Source organism: Octopus bimaculoides, chromosome 6 (genome assembly GCF_001194135.2).
Source record: "Octopus bimaculoides isolate UCB-OBI-ISO-001 chromosome 6, ASM119413v2, whole genome shotgun sequence".
In the NCBI taxonomy this organism is placed as follows: Eukaryota; Metazoa; Mollusca; class Cephalopoda; order Octopoda; family Octopodidae; genus Octopus; species Octopus bimaculoides.
In genome coordinates, this window is record NC_068986.1 from 99,013,719 (window position 1) to 99,025,424 (window position 11,706).

The 11,706-nt window shown below is 37.8% G+C and overlaps 2 protein-coding genes across 4 annotated transcripts in view; one reads left to right on the forward strand and one right to left on the reverse strand.

Moving 5' to 3' along the window:
* Window positions 1-685: 685 nt before the first annotated feature.
* LOC106873519 (zinc finger protein 239) lies at window positions 686-8,647 on the reverse strand. The gene is made up of 2 exons (XM_014920906.2): window positions 7,939-8,647; window positions 686-6,626 (listed from the first exon to the last, which is right to left on the reverse strand). Exon 2 carries the CDS (start codon window positions 6,380-6,382, stop codon window positions 5,246-5,248), a length of 1,137 nt encoding a protein of 378 aa, XP_014776392.1. The 5' UTR covers window positions 6,383-6,626; window positions 7,939-8,647; the 3' UTR covers window positions 686-5,245.
* Window positions 8,648-9,622: 975 nt separating this feature from the next.
* Window positions 9,623-11,706, forward strand: part of LOC106873522 (zinc finger protein 43) — a 20,612-nt gene continuing 18,528 nt past the window's right edge. The window contains exon 1 of one of the 3 annotated variants that reach the window (XM_052969010.1): window positions 9,623-10,661. The gene's annotated coding sequence lies outside the window, so the exon portion shown is untranslated. The remainder of the gene's footprint in view (window positions 10,662-11,706) is intronic. The other 2 variants (XM_014920909.2, XM_052969011.1) reach the window with 2 other exon arrangements.

An 11,706-nucleotide genomic window follows, 5' to 3' on the forward strand; every position in this document is an offset into this window, starting at 1 on the left:
GAATCTAAGAATTGTTTTCGAACTTATTTTCCATTACACTCAAGCAAAAAATTAATTTATGAATTTCTTCCCTTCGAAGGTCCTCTCTCCACTCCCTCGGAAAAACATTTTCCCCACAAATTTCTTTATAATTGTAATCTATGTCGTTTGAAAGGTATTCATTAAAAGATATCCATTTTCCTAAAGGTTACGAGGGTAAAAATCGAATCGTATGAATTTTTCGAAATTCCTCTCCCCACGCCCTGATTCGTTAGCGCAAATTTTTGTTTTCATATTCGTTTAATACACATTTTTTGGTAAATTTTCAGATTAACACCCGCACGATTTTCACTAGGGTGTTAGGGTTAGGGTTATGGACGGAATTCCCTAACCCCAACACCCTAGTGAAAATGGTGCAGGTGTTAATCTGAAAATTTACCTATTTTTTTACACCTATTACACTTTTTTTTTTGTTTTCCTGACCGAGAGTTAAAGTAAGCATTAACCAAGTACTCTGCTCTTTGACCACCTCATCTTTTATTTTTAAATACAAGATACTTACAATGTGTTCTTTTTTAAAAGAGTGGAGAGCATAATTTCAGAAAGATTAATCATTCCTCTTTGTAAGTCGAGAGACCATGCAGAGAAAAAGTTCAAAGAGTGAAAAGTGAAATCATTAAATGAAAGGCAAAAGGCGGAAACTGGATTAGCGCCGAAATTCTCATTTGATGTTTTATTCGGAATGTTTTACAGCCGAGCTTCTTTTCCTTTTAAACATTTATTTACATTGTCATATTGTTAAAGAATTGTGCATGAAAGACATAAGCTGGAGTGGCAGGGAATGATTCCAGAGAACCGATTTATAGTGCAGGTCCTGAGGAGTTGGTCATAACAGTGACGTGAAGAACAAATTTATCATCATCATCAGCAGCATTTAACATCTGTTTTCCTGGCTGGTATGAGCTGGACAATTTGACAGGAGCTGGTAAGGAGGGTGGGTTGAAGAACAAGATAAAGAGAGCAATAGTGAAAGAGAGTGGCAGAAATGTCCCCTGAGGGGCATCAGGGATGGTGAGAATAAGTAGGGTGATACAGAAGTTTGAACTGGTTGGGTGGGCAGTGTAAAGGTAACTGGCAAATGATGGTGTGAAATATAGGAGAGGCTCAGAGATGGGGGCTGCAGTAGGTCTCTGAGATCGTTGAAGGTGATAGCAGATAAGCAAGGTGTTAATGATGGAGAAGAACACAGGGGGGAGTGTAGGCACTGAAAGAAAGTGATTGGTGGAGACAGTCAGCAGGTGAAGATAATGGGAAACAGAAGTGGTTTGAGGTGGGGAAGAAGGTAACTGAGAAAACAGGGGTATGCAGTATGTGTCTGTGGAGGCACAATGGCCCAGTGGTTATGGCAGCGGACTCACGGTTTCGATTCCCAGACAGGGCGTTGTGAGTGTTTATTGAACGGAAACACCTAAAGCTCCACAAGGCTCCGGCAGGGGATGGTGGCGACACAACTTTCTCTCACTCTTACTTCCTGTTTCTGTTGTGCTTGTAATTCAAAGGGTCAGCCTTGTCACACTGTGTCACATTGAATATCCCCAAGAACTACGTTAAGGGTACACTTGTCTGTGGAGTGCTCAGCCACTTGCACGTTAATTTCACGAGCACTGCTGTTCCGTTGATTGAATCAACTGGAACCCTCAACGTCGTAAGCGATGAAGTGCCAACAACAACAGTATGTGTCTATTCTGTTCTCTGGTGATAGAGAGGTGATGGGTGTTAAAGGATGAAAGGTGGAGGGAAATGGTTCGGAGGGCAGAGAGGATGCAGTTTAGCATAGGGCAGAGCTCCTCACACAGGCATTTATTAAGATGGTTTAAAATATCAGTTCTACTGTGGTGGAAGGGTCTCTTGAGTACAGCAAGGGACCAGATATCTTGGTCTTTTGTCATCTCCTTCATAAGGCTCAGTGTCTTGAGATCAACCCTCAGTAATTTGTCCCATGTCTTCCTGGGTCTCTCTTTCATGATTTCCATCCACTTTTAGTGATCGGTATTTCTTTAGCAACTGTCCACATACATATGCATCACATGGCCAAATCAGAACAGTCTTCTCTCTTGCACAATACATCTAATTCCTGTCATGCCTAACTTTTCTTTCAGTACATAAGGGCTCTGTTGCACACGTACACTGACATTGCACTTTCAGTAAAGCATACTAGCTTCATTCCTCCATTCAGAGACCATAACCCACTACCATATAGCATTGATGTTCATACACAGACAAAACACAATCTTCCTTTCACTCAGAGCGAGAGAGAGAGAGATAGATATCTTTGGTTGCCAAACGCGTATTTTTTTATACTTCTATCATTTTACAAAATTAAGATAAACTAAGTTCTTTTTTAATCTAAAACAAGGTTTCCCAACCAAGGGTGAAAAGATAGCATTCTAGGGGGTGCGAGCAGGGAAGGATTTATAGGGGGTCAAAGAGGGCAATTGCCCCGGGCACCTTTATTCTTATACAAATTATTACATTAAGGGGAGCGAGAACATATTAAAAGTTTTTAGGAGTGCAGGGCATAAAAAGGGTTGGGAACTACTGATCTAAAATATATTTTCCTTCATTGTCTACAATGCTCTTTCATCTATCTGATAGACTTGCAAGGCCCCTCTTCCAAAATTCACTTGTCCGCAAAGAAAAACACTCCTCCAGTACTGTTCTGACCTCGTCTACAGAATTCATATTTTTTCCGTCCAAATGATTTTGAAAACTGTGGAATAAATGATAATCAGATGGGGCAATGTCCAGCGAATATGATGGGTGGGGCATCGTTTCCCATTCAAACTGCTCCAGTCTTTGGAATGTCATCCTCGCTGTATGTGGATAAGCACTATCCTGATGGAAGAACACCTTTCATCTTGAAACCAAAGATGGTCATTTTTCTTCTAGCGCTGACCTAAGCCGCTCAGGCTGCTCTCCTTTGTATCATTTGGTTTGGGTTTAAAAGTTCAAAGTGAACTAAACCTTTCATATCCCACCAAACAGATAACACCTTACATAGGTGAAGACCTTCTTTAGCCTGGGGTGCTGGTGTTTCTCCTTTCCCTACCCACTGTCTTCAGTACTTACATTTTTACAGAGAACCTATTTCTCATCACCAGTCACTATTTGGTCCAAAAAAGGGTTCATTTGTAAGACGTGACAGCAAAGAAGAGCACACATTCACTTTCTGCACGCAAACAACAACACTGTCAAAACAACAACGCTGTCAAAACAACAACACTGTCAAAAAAGTGACACTCAACTAGCCTTCCTTCCTCGTTCCTTGAAAGGATGAAAGGCAAAGTTGACCTTAGTGGAATCTGGACTCAGAAAATAAAGCCAGAAAAAAATGTAACTAAGCATTTTGTCTGGAATGCTAACAATTCTACCAGTTCACCATCCTTCCTATACATAAAATAATAGCATGTGGAATACTGTGTTCATTTCAGTAATCTGTAACATCAACCTTTTTTGTGTCCTTATCCAATATCAAATGTAAGCTTTTATTATGTGTATTATTTTATTGAGGTCAAGGAAGCTTACCAGAGCTAAATTGGTTTATTGACCAGCAGAAAATATATTTTTCCATTCTGAGATTGTAATAAAATGGAAAAAAAATTATCTGCTGTTGTACATAAGTGTTGCATTGATAAAATCTATGATCTTCAAATAGCATCTATTGATATTACACAGCATTTACACATGTTAATACTGGGTTCAGACAACAAATCACGAGAAAAAGAATACAGTATGTGATAACTAATCAAAATAGACCAAACTAACTAATCATCATCGTTTAACGTCTGTTTTCCATGCTAGCATGGGTTGGACAGTTTGACTGGGGTCTGGAAACCCAACAGCTGCACCAGGCTCCAATCTGATCTGGCAATGTTTCTACAGCTAGATGCCCTTCCTAATGCCAACCACTTAGAAAGTAGTGGGTGCTTTTTACGTGCCACCTACACAAGACCCAGGCAGTCAGGCCTAGCATTGATTACGTTCATATGGTGCTTATTACGTGCCACTGGCATGGGAGCCAGTCAGGCGGACCTGGCATTGACCATGTTTGGATGGTGCTGTTTACATGTCACCGGCATGGGAGCCAGTCAGGCGGACCTGGCATCGACCAAGTTTGGATGATGCATTTTACATGCCACCGGAACGGGAACCAGTCAGGAGACACTTGCCACAGTTACGATTTGGGTTTTACTTGACTCAATAGATCTTCTCAAGCATATCATATTGGCCGACACATCAAGGGTACTTTTAAATGGCCAGACATGTGACAATGTCATCGGCCATGGCTGCAATCTCTCTTTAGTTGCTGGGTCTTCCCAATCACAGTATATCTCCAAAGGTCTCATAAAAGCATGCAGCACATTGGTGCTTATAACAAGTTTGAAAACCCCTGCTCTACATAATCCTGTCAGATGTAACAAGTATTTATATAGAATGCAAAATGTGTGCTTGAGACATCATCAAACCTTGGGATACATCAACATTAGTAAAATATTGGAATTTTTAGGGAGGGGGCTAGATGATTCCATCGATCCCAGTGCTCAACTGGTACTTATTTCATCGACCCCAAAAGGATGAAAGGCAAAGTCAACCTCAGGAGAATTTGAACTCAGAATGTAAAGGCATATGAAATGTTGCTGAGTGTTTTGTTCAGAAAGTTAATGATTCTGCCAGCTCAGCTCACCTTTATGAGTTTAAACATAATAACCAAGAAACAGATAAGATCATTAGATTTAAAATAACTTATTATGTCGCTACTGGGCTAAGTTCAGAACCATCCCATACTGAAATATACATTTGCAATGGAAAAAAACATTGAAATTTCCAAAGCTAATTAATTAAAAACTTTTATTATGAAATTTGTTTTAGTTGGAAAAAAAAAAAATTGTAAAAAACAAATATATAAAAAAAAAAAATCGCACAGTAAATGTTATTAATGCATGAATGCATTGTTAGTGGACTAAAGATAAGAAAGTACATTGCTATTATATTCCCACACTCAGAAATATATTGCTGATCTCAGCTATGGGATAATTATCACAGAGGAATGAATCTCTTTTAGAACAAATATTTGTTAAGGAACAGTTTATAAAGAAGGACTTTTCACTTTGAGTTAAGCAGGTATAAAATACTTGTTTCACAGTTCCAAGATGTAACAGTCTCTTTCTAGTATAAACCAATCTGTGACATTTTTTTCAATCAAAAATCACAAAATTTGAGATTCTTTTTTAATCTGAACACACTTATGATGCAATAAATAACATTTTTTAGAAAATCCTTTCTCACAGGTATCACATTGGTAGGGCTTCACTCCTGCATGAATACGTTTATGAATAATTAAGGTACGACTGTGAGAAAATGTTTTGCTACATACTTCACAGTGGTATGATTTTCTCCTTGAGTGAAAATGTAGATGATCTGAAAGACTACTCTTTCCAGAGAATAATTTGCCACATAAGTCACAATGGTATGGTTTTTCACCAGTGTGAATGCGTACATGAACTGCAAGGCTCCCACTTCGAGAAAATGTTTTCTCACAAAGCGCACATTTGTATGGCTTCTCCCCTGTGTGACTACGTTTATGAACTGAAAGAGCGCTCTTTCGATGAAACGCTTTGCCACAGATTTCACATTGATAACGTTTAACTTCTGTGTGAGTTCGTGCATGATTTGATAACAAACGGTTATGAGAAAATGCTTTCCCACAAATTTCACAGTTGTATGGTTTTTCTTCAAGGTGAGTATATTTATGAACGGATAAGCTACTATTTTGGGTAAACGATTTCCCACAAATTTCACAGTGGAATGATTTTTCTCCTGTGTGAGTACGTTTATGACCTGTTAGGTGAGCGTTCTGAGCAAATGCTCTCCCACAAACATCACAATGATAAGGTCTATCACCCGTATGAATTCGCTTATGAACTTTTAACTGGTTTTTCAGAGTAAATGTTTTCCCACAAAATTCACATTGGTAAGGCTTTTCCCCTGTGTGAATACGTTTATGATCTGAAAAACGAGTAACATCAGGGAATGTTTTCCCACAAATTGTACAAATGTATGGACGTTCTCCAGTATGGCTCCGTTTATGTCTTGTCAAGTGACCAATGTAAGAAAATGTTTTACCACAAATTTCACAGTGGTATGGTCTTTCTCCTGTGTGAACACGTTTATGTACTACAAAGGAGCCATAATGTGAAAATGCTTTCCCACAAGTTTCACAACTGTATGGTTTTTCACCCGTATGAGTACGGTTGTGAGCCAATAATTTAAAATTGTTAGATAATATTTTCCCACAAACTTCACATCTGTGACATTTTGCCTGTGTGCGTAACATTTTTTCCATCAACAGATGTTCATAAGAGGAAACACAAGCAGCAAATTCCTAGATTTTTCTCTTCTAGGAACACATTTATACAAAACTATTTAATCCTCTTAATTTGGATCCTTCTACTAAATTTCATAATGGAATTGACTGAAGCAGATTTTTAAAAAATGTCCTCTAAATAACATAACTTAAGAACCTGATAAATGCCACATGCTTGAATTAAACATCTTTTAGTAAAAGTCCACTTTTCAAGATACCAGTCCTGAAATTAAAGAAAAGAAAATTTAAGTGTGCTTGAAAATATTGTAATAAATAATCAATAATAAATAATGTTGTGTGTTTGGTGCTTACTTCAAAATAAAGCAAAAGAGTGGACTAAAATAGAGCATAACTATAAGTTCTGCTCAATAATTAACTAGCTTTGTTATAGAAATTAACTGCTTAATTTATTAGGAACATATTCTATTCATATAGAACCGATAAAGACTTTGATAATGGTTTTAGAGACAGCTAAGATTTTGGTGCTAATTCATTTAGAGTACTGAAATATTTATATAAATCTTCAGATAATTTTTTTTTTATCAATGACTGAGTATAATACAGGGGTAGCTAATAGAGAATAGTCACCTTAATGTGGTGCACTCTACAGGTTAGTCACCATAATGTGGTTCAAGTTGAGTTAGTTTGTATAAGACCACTAGAAATAGCAACCAAATCAACCACAAATGTTAGGATCAGACTGAACACATCATCATTTTACATTTGTTTTCCTTGTTAGCATGAGTTGGTACAGGATGTCAGAAAGTTCTTATAAAGATTTACTACCCTCCTAGATGAGTTGGTGAACATGTCTTTCCTTCCCTACATTTCCTGATCTTCTGTCTCCACATTCTCCTATATTCACCATCTTGGACCGAGGGTATGCTCTGACACCTCATTCCAACCATCCTTATCTCTTTTTCCAGTTCCACCATATATAATGGGAGGCAGCCATGTAGCTCCTCTGCAGCAACAAACCTACTTAATTTATCGACCCTAAAAGGATGAAAGGCAAAGTCGACCTCGGCGGAATTTGAACTCAGAGCATGAAGACAGACGAAATACTGCCAAGCATTTCGCCCGGCGTGCCAACGATTCTGCCAGCTAGCCGCCTTTTTTTGTCTTTACACCACCACGGAAATAATAATAATGGTTTCGTATCACACACACCTTCATCTCAATTTCTATCAATAGTAACAACATAAACATCTCTATCGTCGCTTGTATTTACATATATTATACTACTATTTCCATCAATATTCACTTATATCTACCTCTATTTCTGTTAATATTTACATATATGTTGTTATCTATGTATATATCTGTTGCTACCAATATATACATATATCCATTTTTATCAAAATATTCATTATCTCCATCAATATTTACACATATCTGCTTCTATTTCTCCCAACACAAACCAAAATAAGAAAACAAAACACGTTATGGCTGAGCAGAAGCACAGACCAAACCAATCGAAACAAGCACCCATTAATGTCCCAACTGAACTATTCATTACAGTTAAAAGTGCTTACTTTGTAATTTATCAGTTGTTAAGTCAAACAATGACTATTTCATATCTTGGTAGTTCAGCATACGGTACAAACATCTTTACTGCTGCAATAACTTTCGTTATTAGGGACATCCGTCTGCTCCAACTGTTTATTGTTGGTGTCGACTGATCATTTCTGCAGCTAATGACTACTGTACACAGTCAGTCACTTATATACATAAATGGGAACGGAGTTGGAGGGTGGTAGTGACAGCTTTATTGCCAGTTAATTAACTTACCAACAGATTTTAGTTGCGACTAAGGCAACTTCACTGATACCACCATTTACGATCTTCAAAAAAAAAAATGCAAATTATAATTTACATTTTGCAGCCCAATAAGGGAGTTTAGCATCTATGTTGTTCAACTTGTTAATAAACAGTAGCCAGAATGTCTCTCAAATCACATCGCACCGCTTGTAAAGGTACGAAGGTAGAACGCAATGGATAATGAAAGTGTTGATATAGTATTCGTACAATGGAAAGAAGATCAAAATGATCGCAAATGACTGACCATAGATCCACTCAGTTGGGACCGATCAGAAAAAAGAAAAGATAAAAGGCACATAGAAATAAAATTTGCGAAAATAATTGGTAATTATTGTTTCTTATTTAGGCGCAAGGCCAACAATTTTGGAAGTGGTGGTGGGGAGTCAGCCAGTTACATTGACTTCAGTACTTGACTGGTACTCATTTTATCGACTCCGAAAGGATGTAAGAGAAAGTTCTTCTCGGTGAGATTTGAACTCAGAAAGAAATTCGGAAAGACTTCCGCTCGTCCCCGCACCCCCACCCCCCATTTTCTCCCAAATTTGTTTATTTTTGTAATTTTCTTTTGCCAAAAATCCCCGTTTTCGGATACGGAGGTTCCAGAAAATTGCCAAAAATCGGCATTGTGAAATCAACCCCCCCCCCACCAACTTCTTCAATTTTGACTTTTCTCTCCAACCCTAACCCAACCCCAACCCCAAAAGATCGCACGCTACAGCATGCACAAATACATATCTACACAACCTCCTATCCGCACCTCAACCTGTAACTCTCAAAATTCTACTACTGGGACGATCCTACCTTTTAAAGCAGGAATCTGCAGAGCAGCCCTTATACCATCCGATAGAAGACAAGATACTACATGTGCATGACAGCTAATAATGTCTACAGGATACATGTGCATGACAGCTAGTAATTTGTCCATGGAATATGATTAGAGCACGTAATTGCGATTATAAAAATAGAATGATTAACTAGCTAGATTTTCATTCGTAGATTATTTAAAAAAGGACGGACTACGTTGATGTCCATTTGTTATGTAAATATTACCAGTAGCTTTGTTGTTTAAATACTTTCGACCAAAATTGAAATTTACTAAATTCGTCTCCATCAAGTGCGTGTATATTATATAATACAACCAATAATTTGACCAGCAGGCTTTCAACCTGTCTAACATTGTATATTCACACACATGACACACTAAAGAAGAATGTGAAACTGGCAAGATAACCCTAAAGCTGTTTTCTATAAGGTTCGGGGAGGTGGCTGTGACAAGTGAAAAGAGAACAAATTGCCATGGCTTTAAACTTCTTCAACACCATAGAATAGTAAGAAGAATTGACATTAAAACTCATTTAAAAAAAGGAGATGGGGTAAACATTGCAGTAATATGGGTGGCTGCTAGTATTTGTCAGTTAGAGACCCGCTGACTTAAATTACTTGGAGCTAAAAGTCTTGTTTAAGATTCAATTCTTAAAAAGTTCCCTTAAATTGAAGGGAAGTCACTCTTCATATTTTTCCTGTGTGTAACCACTAGAGGCGCCACTTTACAAATATTTATCATTGCTCATGCACGCACATGTATACACGCAAATGAATTAGTGGGTTGGATAGAATATCCTAAATGTCTTAATTCAACGGTGTGGTGATGAATATATCGATTTGGTTGTTTAGCTTTTTACAGTGTTGAATGAAGAGACAGAAGACATTGTTCCGATAAGGTAATTACTGTCATATTGTCAATATAAACAGTTTGGTTTGATTACAGTAGTTATTTTACTGTTAGTGATATTTTGCTTAAATCATGGACCGGCGATCTTTGGGGCGGAATCCTTCGTTATTGGTACATGACGTCATTCACCCACACAACCCTCTCTCATGATATAAAGAGGCTAGGCTGAAAAAGAGAGTGGATGATGCCGTTTCCTCATATCGACAGAGTAGACTAATATCGAAGGAGCGCCAGAAAATATGGAAAACGGCGATCTTTCGATACGAGTCCGAAATATCGGCCTTTTCCGTAAAAAGTTTCTTCGGACTCGTATCGAAAGATCACCTGGAAAACATCTAGTTTTCAGAAAGTTATGAGGAAACAAATCGAAGGGTATAAATTATCCGAAACTCCTGTCCACCCGTTCGAAAAACCTTTTCCACAACAAATTCTGGTATAACCCGAATCTATACCATCTAAAATGTATCACTGGAAAATATTGAAAAATATGCATTTTCCAGATAGTTATCAGAAAACATTATGCCGAAGAGGGGATGGTTCACATTCTACCAGCACGAACACTTGGAGGGTGGATTTTAGCTATTATGAAAGTGTTCACGAATCTTATTCGTCTATATGAAAACAATATATTTATTTAAATATATGCATTTTTCATGCTACATAATAATATTCAATTTTCTGAAAGTTATGACCTTCCAAATTCTGGTGGGTACAACTCTGTAATTATGCCCATCCTACTTTCGATTGCTTTCATTTCCTTCTTGATTCATTGTTGAACTTCCTGTTTTCACTTTAATTTCTTTCAATTTTACTTTCATTTTTTGTTATTGCGATCTAAAATGATATTAAACTGGTGCTTTGATGGTGTAATTAAACGTTGTTGTTAATGTTATTAGCTTACCAACTAAATGTACTAGAGTGAAGTAAATCTCAACATGATATCACATCGAAGTAATATGGATGTGTATACCTATACAAGTGTGTGCACCCCACCCCGATTTTGTTTCTTCATGACTTTCAGGAAAATAAATTCGTTTAAATGAAATTTTGTACAACTACCTTTCAAACACTGTAGATTCTGATTGTATGGGAGTTTGTTATGGAGGGAAAAAAAAAGAAAAAAATACAAAACAAAAATAGGTGTGTGTGAAGCACATACATACTGACACACATCACAATTTTTTCAGAATTTCAAATTTCATTTTGTAGCTATAATTGTAAAGTTTCAAGTGGAGGCGCAATGGCCCAGTGGTTAGGGCAGCGGACTCGCGGTCATAGGATCGCGGTTTCGATTCCCAGACCGGGCGTTGTGAGTGTTTATTGAGCAAAAACACCTAAAGCTCCACGAGGCTCCGGCAGGGGATGGTGGCGAACCCTGCTGTACTCCTCCACCACAACTTTCTCTCACTCTTACTTCCTGTTTCTGATGTGCCTGTAATTCAAAGGGTCAGCCTTGTCACTGTGTCACGCTGAATATCCCTGAGAACTGTGTTAAGGGTACACGTGTCTGTGGAGTGCTCAGCCAGTTGCACGTTAATTTCACGAGCAGGCTGTTCCATTGATCGGATCAACTGGAATCCTCAGCGACGGAGTGCCAACAAACAATGCAAAGTGTCAGTATGTATGTGTGCACGCCCACCATTTTTTTTTTTTTTTTTACCACATTAAATTCCGGTAATCTTCAAGTTTAGGCGGATAAAAAAATTTTTTTAAATATTCAAGGGAAATAACTGAACGACTTACCAGTATT

Coding starts and splice junctions, on each gene's coding strand:
- LOC106873519 (XM_014920906.2), bottom strand. CDS start 6,382: ATGGAAAAAATGTTACGCACACAGGCAAAATGTCACAGATGTGAAGTT.